The sequence below is a fragment of the Rhinatrema bivittatum genome, chromosome 5 (assembly GCF_901001135.1).
Source record: "Rhinatrema bivittatum chromosome 5, aRhiBiv1.1, whole genome shotgun sequence".
NCBI lineage: Eukaryota > Metazoa > Chordata > Amphibia > Gymnophiona > Rhinatrematidae > Rhinatrema > Rhinatrema bivittatum.
The window spans coordinates 371230876-371255817 of NC_042619.1; the positions used below are offsets into that span (position 1 = coordinate 371230876).

General features: G+C 44.0%; 1 protein-coding gene across 1 annotated transcript in view; it reads left to right on the plus strand.

The window, feature by feature from the left end:
* EIF5B (eukaryotic translation initiation factor 5B) overlaps positions 1-24942 on the plus strand; it is a 346296-nt gene that overhangs the window by 306483 nt on the left and 14871 nt on the right. Inside the window, exon 23 of the mRNA XM_029604785.1 lies at positions 11331-11492. Coding sequence (XP_029460645.1) covers positions 11331-11492 — 162 coding nt within the window. The remainder of the gene's footprint in view (positions 1-11330; positions 11493-24942) is intronic.

Below are 24942 nucleotides of genomic sequence, written 5' to 3' on the forward strand. Positions count from 1 at the left end.
GCCAGGTCACTTGATCAATCAAGTGCAACTGTTTTTGTATGTTATCTTCGAGGAGGTGGTGCCTAACTAACTTATTAAAATTATTTTAACATGTGGATAAAGGTGAGCCGATTAATATAGTATATTTGGATTTTCAGAAGTCTTTTGTCATAAAATTAAAAAGCCATGGGATAGGAGGTAATGTCTTACTGTGGATTGGGAACTGGTTAAAAGCTAAGAAAAAAGAATAGAACTAAATGGTCAGTTTCCTCAGTGTGTTACCCGTCAGCGGCGGCAGGTCCAGGCTTCTGTGCCACAGTGCGGCGTAGCAGGTTCTGTCGGGAGCAGAACGCGCTGACCTTCAGCGCGTCCAAGCTCTGCCCCCTCTCTGATGTGTTGCCGGCAAGACCGGAAGTTCCTGCATTTACACGGGAACTTCTGAAGATTTGAACCCCTGAGCCCAGCACAGCATTGCCTCAGCTACAGGCTTGCTTGTGCTGGTGCTCCCCCTGTGTTCCTTTGTTTTTGTTACGGAAGGCCTTCCTGTTGAGAAGGCCTTGCATTCTGTTACGGATGGGAGAGTGCTAGGAGAGCGATCCCATCTTGAGGGGATTGTGTGCCCTTGGGCCTCGGCACGGCCCCAGAAGACTCCAAGGCAGTGCCAAGGGTAGGCGAGGCGTGTCCCCCAGCATGGGTGGAGACAGACGGTCTGATCCTCTGCCGGACCTGCATGCTTCTGGAGCCAACACAATGGTGTTGGATATTGAACAGTCCTTCGACTGTTCCCAGCCCTTTCAGACCTGCCACAAGGTATCGGCAAGAAGCAGCAGGCTGGACTGAGGATGAGGGCAGACGGAGGCTCTGAAACAGAGACTCTAGACGTAGACTCAGGAACGAGATACTTGGGTGCACAGACGAAGACTCAGGAACAAGGTACTGCAGGCAAGGTATTCAGAAGCAGGATCAAGGACTGGGTTGAGACTGCGACGCAGCGTGCCCTACTCAGCAACTACCCATGGGCTGGTCGCAGACCATGCTTGCATGTGAAGCAGGCTCTAGACGAGGTGTGGAATAACTAAAGCTGGAACATGGCGAAGATTTGGTAGAAGCCTGTACCAAGATGCGCCCTACACAGTCCATCCTAGGCTGGTCGCAGACCACGCTGGAATGGCACAGGTTCATTCAGAGTCTTTGGCATGGACAGACGCAGTGCAAGGAACTCCGAAGACCGGGACGGAAGCAAGCAAGGATTCTAAGACAACTCAGGACTGAAGTGGAAGTCTTCCGGAGGCTTGTACTTGCGCAGGTGAAGATGGCCTTGTACCGTGAGCGCCCTACACAGCCACTACCCATGGGCTGGTCACGGACCACAACATGGCACGCCAGGAAAGGAGGCGACGAGGAACCTGGGGTACAGGACATCAGGAACAGGCGAGGAACATCAGGACTGGATCACAGACATCAGGAACAGGCGAGGAACATCAGGACTGGATCACAGACATCAGGAACAGGCGAGAAACATCAGGACTGGATCACAGACATCAGAAACAGGCGAGGAACATCAGGACTGGATCACAGACATCAGGGACAGGCGAGGAACATCAGGACTGGATCACAGACATCGGGACTGGATCACAGACATGAGGGACATCGGGACTGGATCACAGACATCGGGACTGGATCACAGACATCGGGACTGGATCACAGACATGAGGGACATCGGGACTGGATCACAGACATGAGGGACATCGGGACTGGATCACAGACATGAGGGACTGGATCACGGACATGAGGGACATCGGGACTGGATCACGGACATCAGGAACAGGCGAGGAACATCGGGACTGGATCACGGACATCAGGAACAGGCGAGGAACATCGGGACTGGATCACGGACATCAGGAACAGGCGAGGAACATCAGGACTGGATCACAGACATCAGGAACAGGCGAGGAACATCAGGACTGGATCACGGACATCAGGAACAGGCGAGGAACATCAGGACTGGATCACGGACATCAAGACAAGACATGGAGCTCCAACGAAGAACAAAGGCCTGACGGAGCGCTGGAAGGCGAAACATCCAGGAGCATGTAACTCCAAGGCAAGGCAGAACTGAAAGAGAAGTCCTTTTATAGTGCAGGAAGTAGGCAACTCCCTGGGAGGAGTTTAGATGGGCCACACCCGGCTGGCCCTATAGCTAAAGAGAAGAGCTGCGGGCTGGCCATTTAGGAAGAAGTGGCGAGGCCCAAACTAGAGCGTCCAGGAGGAAGCAGAGCAGGCCCAGATTGGCAAGGAAGGCCTCCCAGGCCATGGAGCAAAACCGGGATAGACTGTCCAGGCAAGGCCCCGGCTCGGTGCGGCCTCCAGAGAAAAGGTGAGAGGCCTCCTGTGGCACAGCTACAGGAGGAATCAGAACAGTTTTTGGTGCTGTTATTGACCTTGGACTGCCTTGGACCTTCTCTGCCTGCTGCCTGCCTCGACCATGGACTGGAGTTTGACCCTGTTACTTGCTCCCTGCTCAGGTTTGGAGTTTTATCTGCTTTCTGCTCGCTGCCTTCTTTGACCTCTGCTTGGATACTGGACTCTGTATGCCTGCTGCCTGTCACGACCCCGGATTGGATATTGGACTCTGTTTGTCTGCCACCTGTCACGACCTTGAATTGGATTTGTACTTTCCCTGCCAGTTATCAGCTGATACCCCGAGTTAAGGTAAGACTGTCATCTACAAAGGGATTCACTAACAACGCTGCCTAACAGTTAGCTGAGGTCATGGATCTGGCAGCGCTACAAGCCATTCCAGGATTGGCTGCACGAATCCAGCAGCAACAAGGGGCATTGGATCAAGTCACAGGAGTTTTAGAGAGGTTGGCTGCTCGAATGAATGCACTTTCTGTTACCACTGCAGCGCTCCCAACACTATCATCCCCGATACGATTACCTCCACCACCTTGCTTCAACGGAGATCCTCAGCAGTGTCAAGGATTCATTAATCAGTCTGAATGCATTTCTAGCTCCAGTGTTTCCCACAGACAAAACCAAAGTCACTTTTATATTATCCCTCTTAGAAGGACCAGCCCTGGCTTGGGCCTCTCCCTTTTGGGAGAGAGATGATCCTCTTAATAACTTGGAACATTTTCTAAAAGACTTTCGTCTGATTTTTGATGAGCCTGGGCGTTCAGCTTTGGCGGCAGATCTACTGCAGATTCGTCAAGGTACCCGGTCTGTTGGAGAGTATGCCATTCAATTCCGTATGCTGGCCGCTGAGCTTCGCTGGGGTGAGGACAGTCTAACTGCTATTTTTCGACAAGGACTCTCTGAAACCATCAAGGATAAGTTGGCAGGCCGAGAGACTCCAGGAAACCTTGAGGAACTTATACAATTAGCTATTCGATTAGATCTGCATTTCCAGGAAAGGGCTCGTGAATGCACTACTCAAAGACGAACCTATCGATTGGCTCCTGCCTTCCAACATCCTCTCACGATTCCGAAAGTGCCAGAACCACAAGCAACATCTGAGGAACCTATGCAGATCGACCGTTGCCGATTAACACCAGAGGAGAGACAACACCGAAGATTACTTAATCTTTGTCTCTATTGTGCAGAAGCAGGTCATTTTGCTAATAAGTGCCCAAATAAAGTGGGAAAATCCCGGGCCTAGGTGTTGGTGGGAGAGGCCTCCCTGGATCCAGCCATGCTGTCTCCTCAAATTCTGATACCAGTATTGATAGTAACTAAGGGGGTCACTATTCATCTTCAGGCCTTTTTGGACTCTGGGGCCGCAGGAAATTTTATCGAGGAGGGTCTAGTACATCAATACCACATTCCTACAGTACCCTTTGAGAATCCACTTATTGTCTCTTCAGTCTCGGGACAGCCTTTGGGAGATGAGATCTCCCTGATTACCCTGCCCATCAAGATAACTAGTGTGTTACACCAAGAGACTATTCAGTTATATGTGCTTCCCTCTTCTGTCAACCAGGTAATTCTCGGCTTACTGGGGTACTTTACAGTTGGAGTATGGACTGTCGCCAGAACTGTTTGTTGAAAGTTGTTCCCACCAGCTCCACTATTTCATGTTCCACTCTCATTCCTTCCAGGTTACCACCCCAGTATGCTAAATGTATGGACATCTTCAGTAAGCAACAAGCTGAAGTATTACCACCACATCATTCCTACGACTGTGAGATAGAATTACTCCCTGGCAAGAGTCCTCCCAGGGGGAAGGGTTTATGCATTATCTGGATCAGAATCTGAAGCCATGAATCAATACATTCAAGAAAATCTAACTAGAGGTTTTATTAGACCCTCTTCTTCTCCTGCAGGAGCAGGATTTTTTTTTTGTCAAGAAGAAAGACAGGTCTCTACCAACATGTATTGATTACAGAGGATTGAATGCTATTACCAAGAAGAATCGATACCCCATTCCATTAATCTCAGAACTTTTTGATCGACTGAAAGGAGCCCAAATTTTCAGTAAATTAGAACTTGGGGTGGGGGTGGGGGGCTACAATTTAATCCGCATATGAGAAGGTGACAAGTGGAAAAACCGCTTTAACATTCGAGATGGACATTATGAATATTGAGAAATTCCTTTTGGGTTATGTAATGCCCCAGCAGTGTTTTAAAACATGATCAATGAGATATTTCGGGACCTGCTATATTCTCATGTTATTGTATATCTTGATAACATCTTAATTTTTTTCCAGAAACAAGCAGCAACATCAAGCTTGTGTGAGACAAGTTCTTCAACGCCTCTGAGATAAGTTATATGCCAAGTTAGAGAAATGTCTTTATAATCAAAAAGAATTACCCTTTCTGGGATATATTGGGTCTCAAGAGGGATCCTGAAAAACTTAAAGCTATTGTGGAGTGGCCCCAACCAGTCGGGCTTAAGGTCTTGCAATGATTTTTAGGGTTCTCCGACTATTACTGCCAATTTATCTCTGGATATTTTACACTGGTGGCACCCTTACCAGCCCTTACGAGGAAGGGAGCACCTACTTGTGATTGGCCTAGTGAAGCTCTTCACGCATTTCAGCGTTTGAAAGAATTTATAAAGGATCCTTGTCTGCAATGTCCTGATCCTACCAAGCCATTTTTTCTTGAAGTGGATGCTTCAGCTCTAGGCGTTGGAGCTATTTTGTTACAACCTTCTGACTCAGGGAAACTCCACACTTGCACCTATTTTTCTAAGAAGTTTTCTCCTGCAGAAAAGAATTATGTGATTGGAGAACGAGAGTTATTAGCGATCAAGGCTTCATTTGAAGAGTGGCATCATCTGTTAGAAGGAGCTAAATATACCATTAATATCCACACTGATCTTAAAACCTTGCTTACTTATCACAGGCCCAACGTTTGAATCCACGACAGGCCCGATGGGCACTTTTTTTTTTTTTAGTCATTTTGACTTTAAGGTACACTTTCGACCGGCCGAAAAAAAATTTGCGAGCTGATGCTCTCTCAGAGTTTTGCACCTAATGATTCCCCTGAGCCTCCCCGTCAGATCATCGACCCAGCTTAAATAATGTTGGCAGCTACCGTCACCGTTCCACTTAGGGAAACTGTGGTGCCGAAGCGTTTAAGACAAAGAATCTTACGATGGGCTCATGATTCTCATTTTTCTGGTCATCCTGGTTTCTGCAGGACCAAGAATCTTATTTCCTTCTTTTATTGGTGGCCACAATGGAAGTCAGATGTTAAGAGTTATGTGGAATCTTGTCCTACATGTGCTGCTCAAAACATTCCGCGACAACGACCGTCTGGACTCTTACAACCACTTCCCGTTCCAGATAAACCCTGGACCCACATAGCCACAGATTTCATCACCATCCTTCCTTTTTCTGAGGGAAACAGTCATTTGGGTCGTGGTTGATCAATTCTCCAGGATAGCTCATTTTGTTCCCCTTCCAGGACTGCCATCTGCTCCAGAATTAGCACGACTTTTCCTACATATTTTTCGAATTCATGTTTTGCCTTCTAGTATTGTTTCTGACAGAGGAGTTCAATTTACGGCTCGTTATTGGAAGAATCTCTGCAAAAAGCTTCAAATAGAACTAAACTTCTCTTCAGCCTATCACCCTCAATCGAACGGTTTGACTGAATGCGCACCAATCAGTCCCTCAAGACTTTCTTACATTGCTATGTAAACCAATGACAGGATGATTGGGCATCTCTGTTACCATGGGCTGAGATTTGTCACAATAATCATGTAACTCAGGCTTAAGGATCATCACCTTTCTTTCTAGTCTTCAGGAGAGGTCCTCTAATTCCCCTTCCCATTACACACCTTTTCCCTGTCCAGCGGTAAAACAAACTATCCAATCCATGACAGAGCTTTGGAGACAGACACAATGTCTCTTACAACAAGCATCCAGTAAAGCTAAAAAGCAAGCCAACAAACGTAGGAGAGTGGGTCCACAACTTCAGCCAGGGGATTTGGTGTGGTTGAATTCTCGGAACCTTAGATTACGCACACCATCCCTTAAATTTGCTCCCAGGTTTGTTGGACCATTTCCTGTTGAAAGACAAGTCAGTGAGGTCACCTATAAACTAAAGTTACCCTCCAGTTTACGCATCCATAATGTGTTTCATGTATCTTTGCTTAAACCTGCAGTTTTGTCTTGGCCTTCCAGGAGGACTAAACATCATTCCCTCTATAATTCAAGTCAACACACAGTACAAGGTTAAAGAAATCTTGGACGCCAGACAATCTAGAGGAGTTCTACAGTATTTAATTTCCTGGAAAAATTATGGACCAGGGGAGAACTCATGGGAGCCTGCTTGTAATGTCCAGGCACCTCGTCTACTCCAACAGTTTCATCGACGTTTTCCTCTTAAACCTCATTCCAGTAGCAGCAGGGAGGGCCTTTGTGGGGAAGGTACTGTTACCCGTCAGTGGCGGCAGGACCGGGCTTCCGTGCCGTAGCACGGCGTGGCAGGTTCTGTCGGTGGCAGAACGTGTCAACCTTCAGTGTGCCCAAGCTCCACCCTCTCTCTGATGTGTCGCCGGCAAGACTGGAAGTACCTGCGTTTGTGCGGGAACTTCTGAAGATTTAAACCCCTGAGCCCAGCACAGCATTGCCTCAGCTACAGGCTTGCTTGTGCAGGTGCTCCCCCCTGCGTTTCTTTGTTTTCAGTGCTGTTATTGACCTTGGTCTGCCTTGGACCTTCTCTGCCTGCTGCCTGCCTCAAACACGGACTGGAGTTTGTCTCTGTTACTTGCTCGCTGCTCAGGTTTGGAGTTTTATCTGCTTTCTACTCGCCGCCTTCTTTGACCTCTGTTTGGATACTGGACTCTGTTTACCTGCCGCCTGTCACGACCCCGGATTGGATATTGGACTCTGTTTATGTGCTGCCTATCACGACCTCGGATTGACTTTGGACTTTCCCTGCCGGTTAACAGCTGATACCCCGAGTTAAGGTAAGACTGTTGTCTACAAAGGGATTCACTAACACGCTGCGTAACACAGTGGAGACAGGTCAATAATGGATAATGCCAGGGATCTGTACTGGGACCAGTGTTTAACTTTTTCATTAATGATCTAGAAAATGGAGGAATGCGTGAAGTTATCAAATTTGCAGATGACAAAAAATATTCAAGGTAGTTAAAATACAAGCAAACACTGAGGAACTGAAGAAGAACTGGGGAATTGGGCACCTAAATGGCAGATTACATTTAATATGAATAAGTGCAAAGTAATACGCATAGCGAAAATAAATTCTTCCAATAGTTCTGCAATGCTGGGTTCTGTATTAGGAGTACCATCCAGGAAAAGGAGTCGTCATGACAATAGGCTGAACTCCTCAGCTCAATGTGCAGTAGTCAAAAAGGCAAATAGATTGTTAGGAATGATTGAGAAAGGAATGGAGAATTAAAATGTGAATATAATTAATGCCTCTATATAGATCTGTCGTGTGAGTGCACCTTGATTATTATGTGCAGCAGTGGTTGCCCAATCTCAAGAAAGAGGGAGCAAAAATAGAAAGGTTAAACAGGTATGACTGAGAGGGAAGATGATAGAGGGTCATAAAATCATGAGCTGGTTAGAACAGGTAAAAAAGGAATGGTTATTTCCCCTTTCAAATAGGACTTTGGGACGCTCCATGAAACAAGCAGGTAGCAGATTTAAAGCAAATTGGAGAATTTATTTTTTTCACTTGGTGCAAAATTGTTGTGGAATTTGTTGCTGGAGGATGTAGTTCAAGAGGTTTGGATAAAGTCCTGGAAGAAAAGTCCATAGACAGTTATTAGCCAGTTGGAATTGGGGAACCCATCCCTTATTCCTGGGAGTGAGCAACAAAGAATTGGATCTTCTCTTCAGCATCTGCTTCTACTTCCTAATGGCTTGAATTGGAGACAGGATGCTGGGTTTGATGGACCTTTTGTCTGACCCTGCATGGCACATCTCATGTTCAGGGAACTTCAAATTTCAGTAAATAGCCCTTTTCCAAGTTAATCATCATGAATGTCTGTCAGCTTAACTAGCGAGATAATAATCCAATACTGAGAATAAATTTGGAGAAATACTCTGGTAAATCAGAAATATTCCATAATGATGTAAGTGGAAAAGATTTAAATTTTAATTAAAATTTAAGTGGTGCATCTAGCCATCCATCTAATACCAGAAGAGTTATACGGAAAGACATGGTTTAATGGAACAAAGTCAGCATGGCTTTACCCAGGGCAAGTCTTGCCTCACAAATCTGCTTCACTTTTTTGAAGGAGTTAATAAACGTGGATAAAGGTGAACCGGTAGATGTATACTTGGATTTTCAGAAGGCGTTTGACAAAGTTCCTCATGAAGAGGCTTCTAGGAAAAGTAAAAAGTCATGGGATAGGTGGAGATGTCCTTTCGTGGATTGCAAACTGGCTAAAAGACAGGAAACAATAGGATTAAATAGACAATTTTCTCAGTGGAAGGGAGTGGACAGTGGAGTGCCTCATGGATCTGTATTGGGACCCTTACTTTTCAATATATTTATAAATGATCTGGAAAGAAATACGACGAGTGAGATAATCAAATTTGCAGATGACACAAAATTGTTCAGAGTAGTTGGTTTCCATATTAGGTGCTACAACCCAAGAAAGAGATCTAGGCGTCATAGTGGATAACACATTGAAATCGTCGGTTCAGTGTGCTGCGGCAGTCAAAAAAGCAAACAGAATGTTGGGAATTATTAGAAAGGGAATGGTGAATAAAACGGAAAATGTCATAATGCCTCTATATCGCTCCATGGTGAGACCGCACCTTGAATACTGTGTACAATTCTGGTCGCCGCATCTAAAAAAAGATATAATTGCGATGGAGAAGGTACAGAGAAGGGCTACCAAAATAATAAAGGGAATGGAACAGCTCCCCTATGAGGAAAGACTAAAGAGGTTAGGGCTGTTCAGCTTAGAGAAGAGACGGCTGAGGGGGGATATGATAGAGGTGTTTAAAATCATGAGAGGTCTAGAACGGGTAGATGTGGATCGGTTATTTACTCTTTCGGATAATAGAAAGACTAGGGGGCACTCCATGAAGTTAGCATGGGGCATATTTAAAACTAATCGGAGAAAGTTCTTTTTTACTCAACGCACAATTAAACTCTGGAATTTGTTGCCAGAGGATGTGGTTAGTGCAGTTAGTATAGCTGTGTTTAAAAAAGGATTGGATAAGTTCTTGGAGCAGAAATCCATTACCTGCTATTAAGTTCACTTAGAGAATAGCCACTGCCATTAGCAATGGTAACATGGAATAGACTTATTTTTTGGGTGCTTGCCAGGTTCTTATGACCTGGATTGGCCACTGTTGGAAACAGGATGCTGGGCTTGATGGACCCTTGGTCTGACCCAGTATGGCATTTTCTTATGTTCTTACAATGCGATCTATAAGTTTTTCTAGTTGTCTTAATAGCCTAGAGATATAGGACAAAATATTTATTCCATTCAAATTTTTTTCATCTTAGCTCATTGTTTTGATATTAATGAGACCAAATCTTTACCCTCACTAGAATAGTCCAATAAAACAACTTAAGGAAAGCTGATCTCGTTTGTTTTTTTTTTGTTTTTTCAAAGACATCATAAGCGGACCAAACCTTGTGCTTGAAATACTTGAAACCCTGCTGAACAACCTTCAGGAAGTCCTCCTGGAGTTGTTGAGGGAAACGATCCACTAAGTCCTGAACCTGCTTCCAGAGGTTCCTGGAATACTGGCTCATATATAATTGGTAGCAGGCAATACGAACTGCTAACATGGATCCTTGGAAGACTTTCCTCCCCAGGGCTTCCAGGGCCCTATGCTCACAGCCTGGAGGTGCTGAGGCATAAATGTGGGACCTCTTTGCCTTTTTGAGGGCTGATTCCACCACCACGGATTGGTGCAGAAGCTGGCACTGCTCAAAACCTGGGGTTGGCGGGACTAAGATAGTGTGGTCCCAGAGCCAGACAAAACAGTTCCTTAAATATGTCATGGAGAGGAACTGCAACCACTTCCCTCGGTGCATCCACAAACTGGAGGACCTGCAACATCTTGTGCCTGGTGTTCTTCTTGGTAAGGAGCTGGAAGAGCTCCGCAGCAACCCTCAGCTTATGATTCCCCAGACAGCATGGCTAATTCAGCTTGCTTATTGACGGGGAAAAAAGCAAGTAGGCTTACCGTAATCGGTGTTTTTCTTAGGATGACTTTGCCATGCTAACTCGCCCTTCTCCCTGGACAGCTTTCTTCACAAGAGATCCTTCTTTCACTTTGGAATGAAGTGAAATCTGGCAATGAGCAGTCAGGCGGGAACTGCCACGCATACCCAGTAGAGCAAAGCTCTGCTAGCATGAAGAGATAGCTCCTTTCCATGCCATCAGATGGTCACCCAGGCAGCATGGCTAATTCATTCTGCTATCTAAGGAAAACATAGTTTACAGCAAGCAAACTTACTTTTTCTCCACATCTATTGCCCTTTACAACTGCTCCACATATAATGCTCAGGAACTTAAGTGATCAAAAGCTCCACAATTAACTGCACTCTTGCTTTTCATCACTCATTGCACAAGCCTATCTGTTCATTATGTTCTTCTGCTCTACTCTTACATGTATTTGCAGCCATGCACAGCTTTCTCTTCAGGCACACTTACCAGGCCCTGAAATACCATCAGTTGTCCACCACACAAGCTCCTCCAGCTCAGCTCGGATTTGCTCATGCTCAGTAGGTCGCTCTTACCACCCAAGTAATAGTTGATATGGTCTTTCATATAGCTTGTATTGCGAACATTTTTATATTGCTAGGCGTGGGAGCTATTCTAATGTAAGTCCAGACTTAACTTCTCTAGTGCTCCCAAAGTAATTTTTTTTTTTTTTAATTTTGTTGCCTTGCAGTTTGTTGACATTGGAATAGTTACAAGTATTGAAATAAACCATAAGCAAGTGGATGTGGCAAAAAAAGGCCAGGAAGTTTGTATTAAAATAGAACCTATTCCTGGTGAATCTCCCAAAATGTTTGGCCGACACTTTGAAGCTACAGATTTTCTTGTCAGTAAGGTAAGATTTTCTACAACCACATAACAGATTGATAATTCTTTTAACAAGTAAGGAGAGGCAAGGCTTTGGGAAAGTGTTCCATCAGATTTGTAGAAGGGATGTGGTGGTTGGGGGGGGTAGGATTGCGTGGGGAGATTTCTGTGTGTGGATGGATGGGTGTGATTGGTAAAGATATGTGTATTGGGGATGTGGGATTATGTACATGGCGGGTATAGGGCTGTGTTTGGGGAGTTTCTGGGGGATGGGTGTAGTGGTTATTTTTGAGTGGGTGAGAGGGGTTTGTGGAAGGAAGTAATGTGCGACTGGGTGGTAGGTTTGTGTGTGGGGGGGGGGTTTGGGGAGTATGATTATGTTGTAAGGTAGCTGGTATGGGTAAGTTGTGTGTAAGTTGAATATGTAGAGGTTGTGAGGGTGTCTTGAGGATATGATTGTGTGCATAATAAGTAGGGGTTTGTAAAATGTGTAGGTGTTGAGGGATGGATGTGTGAGTTAGGGTAGGTTTGTGAGTTGGGGATAATTTGGCAGGGCTGTGTATGTAAGGGGAGGTGTGGGGGTTTTTTTTTTTTGTTATGGCTGTCTTTAGTTAAGAGCTATGGTTTCAGGAGTGGGAGGATGTAACTTGGACAAGAATGCATATGAGGATGTGTGATTGTAGGGGGGTAAATTGAGAAACTGCATCATATTTTTCCTGAGTATAGAGGATTTATATAAGTTGGTGTGAGATGTGGGTGTCTTTGTGGAGCGTAGGAGGAGGTGTGTGGGAAAGATAGTGATGTGTGTGTATGGTGCAATGTTAGGGATAGGATGTATGTACCTTTGAAGTGCCTCTTTGTGCCATCATTTTCCAGTTGCTTCATTTATTTTCCCTTTCTTTTTCTCTCTGCCTGTGTTACTCTGTGACAGTTTTGTTAAGGTGAAGGATAGGGGTTGAGGCATATTTGGAATGGAGCACTGTTTGGCATTCTAACAGTTTGAGCAGCTTCTAATGTTTCTTTTGGAAAGTAATGGGGATTGGTTTTGGAGGCTCAGTGCCATTAAATATTAATATGATGTTTCTGGTTTTCAAACTCTTCCAAGTTATTCACATTTTCTTCCTGCATGTCAAATTTGGTGATTGTCCATCCCTTTTTTTGGAGAGAGATGTCTACAGAAAAACCCATTTATATAATGCTTTCCAACATTTCTTATGTTAGAAAACATAAACAAGCATTATTTAAAAAAAAAAAAAAAAAAAAAAAAAAGGTAAGTGAAATAGTTACTTATCTTTAATAGGTGTTCTGTGAAGATGTGGAAATTACCAGTCACAATTGGATGATATCATGTGCAGATTCTGACGTGCGACACATTTTCAGAGCTCTCTAGGAAAAACCTGACTGTATCTCTGGACATACATGGTGGATCTTGTGCTCACATAGCATGCCTCAGTTCTGCTTAGAAGTGGGAAAGGGTAGTTCTATATGACTTAATTCTGCTGGCTTCCAAGAACACCTGTTACAAGTAAACAGCTTAATTTTTTTCTAAAGACAAAAGTGAATCAATAGGATTCCCTAGCTACTTCAACAAAGAAATTAAAAACTACAACAGTCCTGCCAGTAGGGTGATTTGAGCTCTTTTTGGCAGATTAGATTTCCCATTCTCTTTCTTTTTAGAAGACAACCTTTATTGAAAGAATGGACCTATCTGGCTGGTCTTTGGCTCTGAATGCCAGGGACCCTGGAGAATAGATTGCTGCTGTTTTATGTGGAGACTGCTTCTAAACAATCAAAAGATATAAATATATGGATTTAAGTCCACATTGCTGATCTGCATATTTCTTCAATAAATGTTGACCTCAGATGGGCCATACATGCAGCCATGGCTCTGATGTTCAATTTTGATATGTTCTAAGGTCAAACCAGCTTGGATATAATGCAGTCTGCTATGCAGTTAAACAGTGTTAACTTTGAAACAGCAGTTCCGGATTTATTGAGGCTGACTGAAATAAAATACTGGGTGGGTGTTTTGTTATGTGGACCCAATGGCAGAATAACAGCCTTACCTGAGCTCAGGGGCCCAATCCAAGCTTGGGGTGGCGGCAGGCCAGACAGATTCAATGGACAATCCGAATCCAGAGGCAGGCGGCAGACAGGGCAATCCAAAGGCAGTACGATTCCAAAGGAGGTAGCAGGCAAGGTAATACAAAAGGCAGTCCAAATCCAAAGGGCAGGCGGCAGAAAAGGCAGTCAAATCCGAAGGGCAGGCGCCAGACAAGGTAATCTAGAAGTAGTCCAAATCCAAAAGGCAGTAAGGAGAGTACTCAGAAGGTAGCACCAACATAAGCAAGCCTGTAGCTGAGGCAAGGGCTTGTGCTGGACTGTCAGCCTAAATAGGGGATTTTTCCCATGCTAGGCACGGGGAGTGTCGGGAGGGGGGAGGAGCGTGGCTGCTCGATTCGCGCACCATGCTGCAGTGCATGGCTGCATTGGAGATGGTCTCGATCAGGCCGGGAGATGAGCAGCAGTCTGGACAGGTCTGGGTCCTAACAGTACCCCCTCTGCAAGGGCCTCTCCTCTGCTTCTAAGGCCTGGGCTTGAGAGGAAACCGTAAATGATTTCCACAAGTTAATTGGGGAGCTTGGATGTTCTTGGCTGGTTCCCAGGAGTTCTCTTCTTGGCCATAGGTTTTCCAAAATATTAAATACTGAAATGTCTGTCCTTTTCATCTGACGTCCAAAATTTCCTCAACTTCATACTGTGTCTCTTCCTCCACTATGTCGGATGAAGCTTGCTTAGGTTTTCTAGAAGACCAAGACAAGATTGCTGGTTTCAGGTGGGATATATGAAAAGCATCATGAATGTGGAGTGTTGAAGGTAAATGCAATTTATAGGTGACTTCCCCATTCTGTTTATCGACTGGAAAAGACCCCGCGAAGCGAGGAGCGAACTTCAAGGAGGGCATGCATAATCTAAGGTTGCGGGTGTTCAACCAGACTAAATCCCCCAGGATGGAACTGAGGAGCTGGTCTTCGCTTCCTAACTGCCTGTCTCTTAGCTTTAATTGCCACCTGCTGAAAGAGGGCATGAGTATTTCTCCACAATTCCTTCAAGTCCTGCGTGGCAAAATCCACAGCAGGGCAGGCTGAGGATGTTATGACAGGTAGCAGTATCTGAGGATATCGTCCAAAGGCCAAATAAAAGGGTAAGGATCAGATGGCCTGCCTACAGTGATTGTAATGACAGATCTCTGTCCAGGGAAGTAGCAAGGACCAGCTGTCTTGTCGTTGGTTTACATAGCAACGCAAGAAGGTTTTAAGAGACTGATTAGTCCGTTCTGCCAGACCATTGGTTTGTGGATGGCATAATGAGGAAAAATCAAGTTGTATACCAAACGTTTTAAATAAGTTCTTCCAATATCGTGCTGTGAATTGTACTCCTCTATACGAAAGGATATATTGGGGCAGTCCATGAATTTGGAAGATGTGTTGAACGAAGCGATGGGCTAATTTTGGTGCCGAGGGTAACCCAGGAAGAGGGATGAAGTGAGCCATTTTAGAAAACCTGACTACCACGACCCAAATGGTATTATTTCCTTCAGATAGAGGCAGATCTGTGATAAAGTCAGTGGCATTGTGAGTCCAGGGTTTGTCAGATATTGGTAAGGGTTGGAGTAACCACCAAGGTCTAGTCTGGGAAGTTTGTGAGCAGCGCAAGTGGGACAGGACTCAACGAATCTCTTAGTATCCTGTTTCCATTGCGGCCACCAGTAGTGACGGGCAAGAAGTTCTTTGGTGTGATGGATTCCCGGTGGCCTGCCAAACGAGACTCATGGGCCCAACATTAAGGAACTAAAAAAAAAAACAGTATTACAGTGGGCTTTGGTAGAATTAGACCTGTGATCTGGAGACAAGTACAAAATGCCTTCTCTGTATTAAATACTGAAGACGTTCTTGAGAAAAAGATTGAAGTGTTATCTGAAAAGAGAGAAGAAACCCAATGCATACAGAAATTCCAGATCAGAAACCAAAGAAAAAAGCTCACTGTGATGGATGACTCTATCATCAGAGGCACTAATCTTTTCCCTTGCACAAATGCAAAGGGAAAAGTAGATAACAAAACTCAACTAAAGAGGTCACAAAAGGAGTCCAGGAACAGCAGTAATCTGAACAAAGAAAGCTGGAAAGCTATGAGCACAAATGTTCATAGTTTGGGCAATAAAATCCCAGATCTGCAAGCCCTAATGGTGGAGGCGGACTTGGATGTTGTTGCTGTCACAGAAACGTAGTTTACGGTATCTCATGACTGGGATATGGCAATACCAGGCTATAACTTGTTAAGGAAGGACAGAGAGAGGATAGGAAAGGGGGAGGAGTGGCTCTTTATATCAGAAACAATATCCAAGCATCTGAGCTGCAAGGAAGATGGGGTAATGAAGAAGCACTATGGGCGGACCTAAAAAAAGATGCGGTATCCATTTTTATTGGAATGGTTTACAGGTCTTCAAACCCAAAAGGAAGAGCTGGGCAGGGATCTGGTTGAAGACATCCAAAAGATAGGAAAGAAGGGAGAAGTGGTGATCGTTGGAGACTTTAATATGCCAGATGTAGACTGGAGAATCCCATCTGCAGAATCTAATAATAATAGAGAAATAGTGGATGCCCTGCAAGTAGCTTTGTTCAAACAAATGGTAATGGAACCCACGAGAGAAGGAGCTATACTCGACTTAGTGCTCACTAATGGAGATAATGTCTCTGATGTCCAGGTGGGCGCCCACCTCGGCACCAGTGATCATCAAACGGTATGGTTTAATATCACAAAAAGGATACGGAAAAGAAGCACAAAGACCCGAGTTTTGCAGTTCAAAAACACGGACTTTGATGAAATGGGGAAGAACCTGGAGGAAGAACTAAAAGGCTGGGAGAACGAGAGAGATGTGGATCAACAGTAGACCAATCTAAAAGAAGCAATTATGAAGGCAACTAATCTATGTGTTAGAAAAGTAAAGAAAAGCAAAAGAAAAATGAAACCTATCTGGTTCTCAAAGGAGGTGGCTGACAAAATAAAGGCTAAAAGCACAGCGTTCAAGAAATATAAAAGATCCCAAAGGGAGGAGCACAAAGAAGAATATCTGGTAGAACTGAGGGAGACGAAGAAATTAATCAAGACAGCAAAAAGTCAAGTGGAAGAGAGGATTGCCAAGGAGGTAAAGAGAGGTGACAAAACATTTTTCAGATACATCAGTGAAAAGACAGAAGTTCATAGTGGTATAGTGAAATTGAAAGGTGGAAAGGATCAATGTGTGGAGAGAGACGAAGAAATAGCAGAAATATTAAACGAATACTTCAGTTCGGTGTTCACTAAAGAGGACCCTGGAGAAGGACCATCGCTAGTTAACAAGAAACTGGAGGGGAGTAGAGTAGATGTAACTCCTCTTACAGTAGAAAATGTATGGGAAGAGCTGGAGAAACTGAAAGTGGACAAAGCCATGGGGCCTGATGAAGTTCATCCAAGGATATTGAGGGAGCTCAGATGTGCTGGCGGGTCTGCTGTGTGAGCTGTTCAATAGATCCCTAGAAACGGGAGTGGTGCCGAGTGATTGGAGAAGAGCAGTGGTGGTCCCGCTTCACAAGAGTGGGAACAGAGAAGAGGCTGGTAACTACAGACCAGTTAGCTTCACTTCGGTGGTGGGAAAAGTAATGGAATCACTATTGAAAGATAGAATAGTGAATTATCTACAGTCGGGAGAATTGCTGAACCAGAGGCAGCATGGATTCACCAGGGAAAAGATCCTGTCAGACAAATCTGATTGACTTTTTTGACTGGATAACCAAGGAATTGGATCAAGGAAGAGCACTCAATGTCATCTACTTGGATTTCAGCAAAGCTTTTGATACGGTCCCGCACAGGAGACTGGTGAATAAAATGAGAAGCTTAGGGAGTGAGTGCCGAGGTGGTGGCCTGGATTGCAAACTGGTTGACGGACAGAAGACAATGTGTGATGGTAAATGGAACTCTCTCTGAAGAGAGAGCGGTTTTAAGCGGTGTACCGCAAGGATTGGTGTTGGGGACCGGTCCTGTTCAATATCTTTGTGAGCGACATTGCCGACGAGATAGAAGGTAAGGTTTGTCTTTTTGCGGACGAAATTAAGATCTGCAACAGAGTGGACACGCCGGAAGGAGTGGAGAGAATGAAATGGGATTTAAGGAAGCTGGAAGAGTGGTCAAAGATATGGCAGTTGAGATTCAATGCCAAGAAGTGCAGAGTCATGCATATGGGGAGTGGAAATCTGAATGAACTGTATTTGATGGGGGGAGAAAGGCTGATGTGCACGGAGCAGGAGAGAGACCTTGGGTGATTGCTCACCGACTTCAGATCATTAGACACTATGTGACAAGGCGATAGCTAAAGCCAAAAGAATGCTGGGCTGCATAGAGAGGAATATCGAGTAAGAAAAGGGAAGTAATTATCCCCTTGTACAGGTCCTTGGTGAGGCCACCTGGAGTACTGTGTTCAGTTCTGGAGACTGTATCTCCGAAGAGACAGAGACAAGATGGAGGCAGTCCAGAGAAGGGCGACCAAAAAGGTGGATGGTCTTCATCGAATGACTTATGAGGAGAGATTGAAGAATCTAAATATGTGCATCCTAGAGGAAAGGAGGAGCAGAGGTGATATGATAGACTTTCAGATACTTGAAAGGTTTTAATGATCCAAAGACAACGACAAACCTTTTCCTGTCAAAAAAAATCAGCAGAACCAGGGGTCACGATTTGAAGCTCCAGGGAGGAAGACTCAGAACCAATGTCAGGAAGTATTTCTTCACGGAGAGGGTGGTATATGCCTGGAATGCCCTTCCGGAGGAAGTGGTGAAGACCAGAACTGTGAAGGACTTCAAAGGGGCGTGGGATAAACACTGTGTATCTATAAAGTCTAGAGGACGTGAATGAAGAGTGGGTGGCTCACGGGAATGACGGCTACTACCTGGAGATAATACCCTTATTCAATAAACATACATACGGTTAATGCGACTCCAACATTGCTCTAAAACTCCAACATTGCTCTAAGCTTCAACAGCAAGAGGAAATGTGGAAAAAAGGATTTGCATTCACAAAAAAGCGGGGAGTAGCTTGCTTTTTACGGCGGTTACTACCCCAAACCAAATAAGCCTGATACTTCACTTTCAATGCATATCCATCATAGCTCTCTGCTTCAACGGCAGGGGAGAAAGACTGATACTTCACTTTCAATGCAAATCCAGCATAACTCTCTGCTTCAACAGCAGGGGGGAATGAAGAAAAGTGGATCTATATACAGACAACAACCAACAAGAGCTGAATTACATAGTCTGGGTAAACAAATAAGCACGGGTGTAGCTTGCTTATTGCGGCAGTTACTACCCCTAACTATAATTAAGCTAGATATTTCACTTAGATGCAGTTCCAACACTGCTCTCTACATTAATGGTGGGGGTGGAAGGGAAATAGAACCAAAAGGTTACTAAGAGCCAAGAGTAACAGATAAGTATAAGAAAAAAAAAAAAGTGCGAAACTTGCTGGGCAGACTGGATGGGCCGTTTGGTCGTCTTTTGCCGTCGTTTCTATGTAAAACTCTCTCCCTTAAGCGCTTGTGTACCACATTCTTCCCAAGTGGGACAGTAAACTTAGCGGCGATCATAATCCAGGCAGGTCAATTATGTGTTGAGGTAGATCTGGAGTGTCATCAGGAAGAAAACTTCTCGATGGGGCATCCTCTCTCTGATTCTTTTCGGTTAGAGGGAAGAGAAGTTTAAAATTATCCCGGCTAAAGAATAGAGCCCATTGGGCTTGTCGTGGATTCAGACGTTGTGCGTGTGAGAGGTGTGCCAAATTCTTATTATCCATGTAGATAGTGATAGTGTATTTTGCATCTTCCAACAGATGGTGCCACTCCTCTAATGCTAACTTAATAGTCAGGATTTCCCTATCCCTGATGGCATAGTTCCACTCTGCTGGAGAGAATGTTTTGGAAAACATAAGCACAGGTGGCAAAATTATTTTCCTCTTATTGTTGTAAAAGGATAGCTCTGACACACAGGGCAGAGGTGTCTACTTTAAAAAGGAAAGGTCTTGTAGGATCTGGGCATTGCAGACATGGTCCTTTATAAATTCCTCCTTTAATCATTGGAAGGCTTGAACGGCCTCTGGGCCCCAATTATGGACATTAGTGGTACTGTGAGAGGTACCACTAAGGTTGAGTAACCAGGAATAAATTGTCAGTAATAGTTCGAGAAACCCAGGAATTGTTGTTTGGCTTTTAATCCTAATGATTGCGGCCAGTCTAGGATTGCCTTAAGCTTCTCGGGATCCATTTGTAGACCGACCTGAGAAATAATGCAGCCTAAGAAGGGGAGTTCAGTCTTGTGAAACATACATTTCTCTATTTTTGCGAATAGTTTGTTTTCCCAAAGGCATTGGAGGACCTGTCGAACATGGAGAAGATATTGATCCATGGACTTGGAGAATATAAGAATGTCATCTAAATAAACAAGGTTGTGAGATTAGAGAAGGTCCCGGAAAATATCGTTGACCATAGCCTGAAAAACTGCTGGAGCGTTGCATAATCCAAAAGGCATTACCAAGTATTCATAATGCCAATCACGAGTATTAAAGGCCATCTTCCATTCATATTCTTCTCAAATTCTTATGAGATTATAAGCTCCTTGTAGGTCCAACTTCGTAAAAATTTGGGCACCTTTAAGTCAATCAAATAATTTGGTAATGAGAGGAATTGGGTATCGATTTTTTCGAGTGATGGCATTTAACCCTCGATAGTCAATACATGGTCGTAGAGACCAATCCTTTTTTTTTTAAACAAAAAAACCCCCAAAACGGCCCCTGCTGGAGATGATGGCCTAATAAACCCCCAGGCCAGATTCTCTTGAATGTATTGGCTCAGATCCTCTGTTTCGGGTCCCAAAAGTGCGTAGTCTCTTCCTCGGGGTGGAATTTTCCCTGTAAGCAGATCAATACCACAATCGTAGTCACAGTGAGGAGGCAGTCTCTCAGCTTTTTGTTTGCTGAAGACATCTGTGAAGTCTGTGTATTGTTTGGGCAATCTGGATAGCGTGGATTTCATACAGAAGAGATTGCAAGGGGGAGGTTTTAAGGGACGCAAACAGTTCTTATGACATTCAGAACTCCCAACCGGCCAGTTGTAGTGTCTCCCAGTCTATTCTAGGTTGATTTATTATTTATTTATTTATTTATTTAACAGTTTTTTATACCGACCTTCATAGTAAATTAAACCATATCGGATCGGTTTACATAAAACAAGGGTATAACAGAAGCAATAAATAAAAGTAATTAACAAGAGAAGAGAGTAAGATAAAGTTACATTTAACAAGGAGTAAAAACTTGGGAAGCTTAAGAGCTGGAAGGAAGATAAAGGTCAAAAATAATAGAAGAAGCATAATCCAAAAGGAATTTGGATTAGAGCAAAAAGATGCTTTCCTCAGTAAGTGCCAGAGTTCTTCGTTTGAAGGTTGTAGGACTTTAATCTTCTAAATCCAAGTGAGGAAAAAGAAGACTAAGGGTTGTCTGGAGGATCATCAAAGGCTTGGTGGAATAGCCACGTCTTAAGTTTTTTTCTGAACGTAATGAGACAGGGTTCTAGTCGGAGGCTTGAAGGAATGTTGTTCCAAATAGATGGACCTGCTATAGAAAAAGCTCGGTCTTTGGTCGAGGAAAGTCGTGAGGCTTTAGTTGGGGGGTAATTCAAAGTACCTTTATGATTATCTCTAATTGGCCTATTGGAGGAATGAATTTTGAAGGGGATTTCAAGGTCGAGTTGGAGTTGATGATGGATGGACTTATGTATTAAGGTGATTGCTTTATAAAGGATTCTAAAATTTACTGGTAGCCAATGTAGGTTTCTGAGTATGGGAGAAATGTGATTTCCTCGGCTGGTGTTAGTCAGTAATCTTGCTGCAGCGTTTTGAATCATCTGAAGCGGTTTAGTGGTCGATTTGGGTAGGCCAAGGAGGAGGGCACTGCAATAGTCTATCTTGGAGAATAACAACGCCTGGAGTACTGTTCTGAAATCTTTGAAAAAAAGAAGTGGCTTGAGACGTTTCAGAACCTGGAGTCTGTAAAAACAGTCTTTGGATGTGGTATTGACCATTTTCTTAAGGTTTAGTCTATTATCCAGAATTACTCCTAGATCTCTCACCTGCTTATGAGTGATGAATGCGTTGTGAGGGTATGGTATGGGAGTATTTTCTTCATTTGCAGAGATGAGGAAGAGCTCCGTCTTTGAAGAATTAAAGACCAGATTTAATCTATTGAGGAGGTTAGTGATAGATAAAAGGCAGTTATTCCAGTGGGAAAGTGCTTTTGAAATAGATTCTGTAATAGGAATAAGAATCTGTACATCGTCTGCATACAGATAATGAATTAAATTAAGGTCGGATAGCAGTTGGCAAAGTGGTAGGAGGTAAATATTGAAAAGGGTTGGGGAAAGGGAAGATCCTTGTGGTACTCCTAGATTGGATTTTGTTAATGGCGATTCTTTGTTGTTGATTTTAACTTTGAAGGATCTATTATAGAGGAAAGATTTGAACCAACTGTGGGCAGATCCTGAGATACCAATGTCTGTTAGGCGATCCAGAAGAATGGAATGGTTGACGGTGTCAAACGCCGCGGAGATGTCTAACAGGATTAATAAAAAGGAGTAGCCTTTGTCAAGACCCATTATAATATGATCTGTAAGTGAGATAAGGAGGGTTTCCGTGCTGCGTGCTTTGCGGAAGCCATATTGTGAGGGGTGTAGGATATTTTGATCTTCCAGGAATTCTGAAAGCTGGGTGTTTACCAGCTTTTCTGTTATTTTGGCTAAAAATGGCAAATTAGAGATGGGTCTAAAATTGGCAGGTACATTAGGGTCCAAATTGTGTTTCTTGAGAAGGGGTTTGAGTGAGGCAGTTTTTAGGCTGTCAGGGTAACTTCCTTGGGTTAAAAAGCAATTTATGATACTTGTTAAAGGTTTTGCGATCGTATTTGGAATGAGAAGCAGGAGCTTTGAAGGAATATTATCTGCAGGGTGGCTAGATGGTTTTTGTTTTTTTAGAAGGGATTCAATCTCTTTAACAGAAATTGATTCGAAGCTTTCTAGTTTGGCTCCCTTGCTTGATTGAAGATTCTTGTCTGAGGTAAGAGGTAGAGTATTTGGTGGAAGAAGGGCGAGCGTATTCAGGATCTTTTGTTGAAAGAATAAAGCAAGTTCATTAGCCTTAGATAGAGCTTGTTCGTCTGGGATGGGTGGAGGATTTGATTTTGTGATTTGAGTGACGTATGCGAACAGGGCTTGGGCATCGTATTGAAAATGATGAATTTTGTTGGCGTAGAATTCTCTTTTTGTTAGTAGAATAGAGGTCCTGTAATGATGTAGAAAGCCTTTGTACTTAGATAAGGTAGTTGAGTTGGGTGTTTTTCGCCAAATATTTTCTCTGTGGCGAAGCTCCTGTTTCATCTGTTTTAGTTTAGTGGTAAACCAGGGTTGATTACCTTTTTTTGTAGGATTGATTGTTTTAGAGACTGTTGGACACCATTTGTTAGCAACCGTTTCAGTGATCTTGTGCCAGGAAGTTAGGGCTGAGTCAGGATTCGAAAGGTCTAGGTTTGTGAGTTCCTTAGACAGCTGATCACTAAGTATTTCCGATGGGCAAGGTTTCCTGAATTGAATAGTAGAAAGGAGATGAGAAGTGTGAATCTTTTTATCTATGGAAAAGGAGGATTTTATCAAGAAATGGTCTGACCAAGGGATTGGTGTGCAAGATGGTACTGAAGTGCAGGAGAAATTAGAATTGATGAAAATTAAGTCCAGAGTGTGACCTGCTTTATGCGTAGGGCTATTAATGATCTGTGTGAATCCCATAGCACTGAGGGAGGTGAGGAGCGCTTCGCAGTTTGAGGAGCGAGGTATAACATCAGTATGAAGATTGAAGTCGCCTAAGATCATAGATGGGAGGTCTAAATTGATATGTTTCACTATGGATTCTATGAGTGATGAAGGATCCATTTCTAAAACTCCGGGAGGAGCGTAGACTAATAGAATTTGTAGTTGTTTTGATTTGACTAGTCCCAATTCTAATTTAGACTCAGACTTGATGGTATGAGTGGATAGTTTGAGTTCTTTTTTGGTGGCTAAGAGAAGGCCACCTCCTCTTTTTTTGTGTCTGTAGAAGGAGAAGATGTCATAGCTATGAATAAGAAGTTGATTAGAGCAGTATCAGTATCTTTTAGCCAGGTCTCTGTAATAGCACAGATATCTGGATTTGAATCCTGTAGATAATCGTTGAGGATGTGTGTTTTTTTTGTTAAGGATTGAGCGTTGAAAAGGGTTACTGAAAGTAGAGTGAGGCCTAGTAGTTGATTTAGAGGTGAGGTCATGATTGGAATAATTCTTTTTTGTATGTTGTGGGAGGAGATAATTGTGGAGCTTCTCCTTTGGTATTGAATGATTGGGATTTTATAGGTATGCATGAGATTAGTTGTGGAGACTAGAAGCTGTGGATGTTGTAAATTAGAAGAAGACTGGACAAATCTAGGTAGAATGCAGTTAGAAGAAACAAACAGGGCGAATGCAAATAAAGCTTTTTCTTTTATAGAAATAATTAGTGAAATTCCTCCGTAGGATCTGATGACAAACTCTGGCTATTCCACGGATTCTCAAGTGAAGCTGACGTGAATAGCGTAGGTGTAGAGTAAGGATTAGGAGGAGATATCTGGTAGTGGATTGAGAGGATCAGTATCTGGTGGCTCGAGATTGAAGGTAGATGTGGCTGACTTTTGATGTATGAGGTCTGAGGCTTCTTACAGTTGCTGAAGATATTGTTGTGCTGATAGAGTAGAAATAGGTAGTCAGCCTCTCAGGCGCCGCGCGCGGCGCCTGAGAGGCAGGAATTTAAATGTCCCTCTCAGCTCCTGATTGGGCCAGGGCAGCTTCCCCTCTCCTAGGTAGGCGGGACTTGGAGCCGCGATGTAGGTCGGCACGGCTGGCGGCTGAGCGGCTAGGCAGCGAGATCGGTGGCCGGATTCGCCGGGGGCAAGGGGGGGGAGATGAATGGCCTTACCCCGACGGGTCCGGGCGCCGATAGCGCAGGCCTCCCTCCTTGCGGCACAGAAGCGGCAGCAAGTAGCAGCGATGGAAGCTGAGGGAGTTGATGCAGTCTCAGCCAAGGCAGGCCCAGAATGATCTGATTAACCAAGGAAGGTAAGACACAAAGGCGGATAGTTTCTTGGTGCAAAACTCCAGTAGTCATGGTGATGGGCCCAGTGAGGTGCGAAATCCTATCCTTGAGAGGTTGTCCAGAGACTGAAGAAATGTCGAGGGGCACTTTTAGTTGTTCTGTGAGAATTTGATAGTGTTGGACTAGATTTTCTTCAATGAAATTCCCAGCTGACCTGATATCCAGAAAGGCCTGCAAATCGATGGGCTTCTT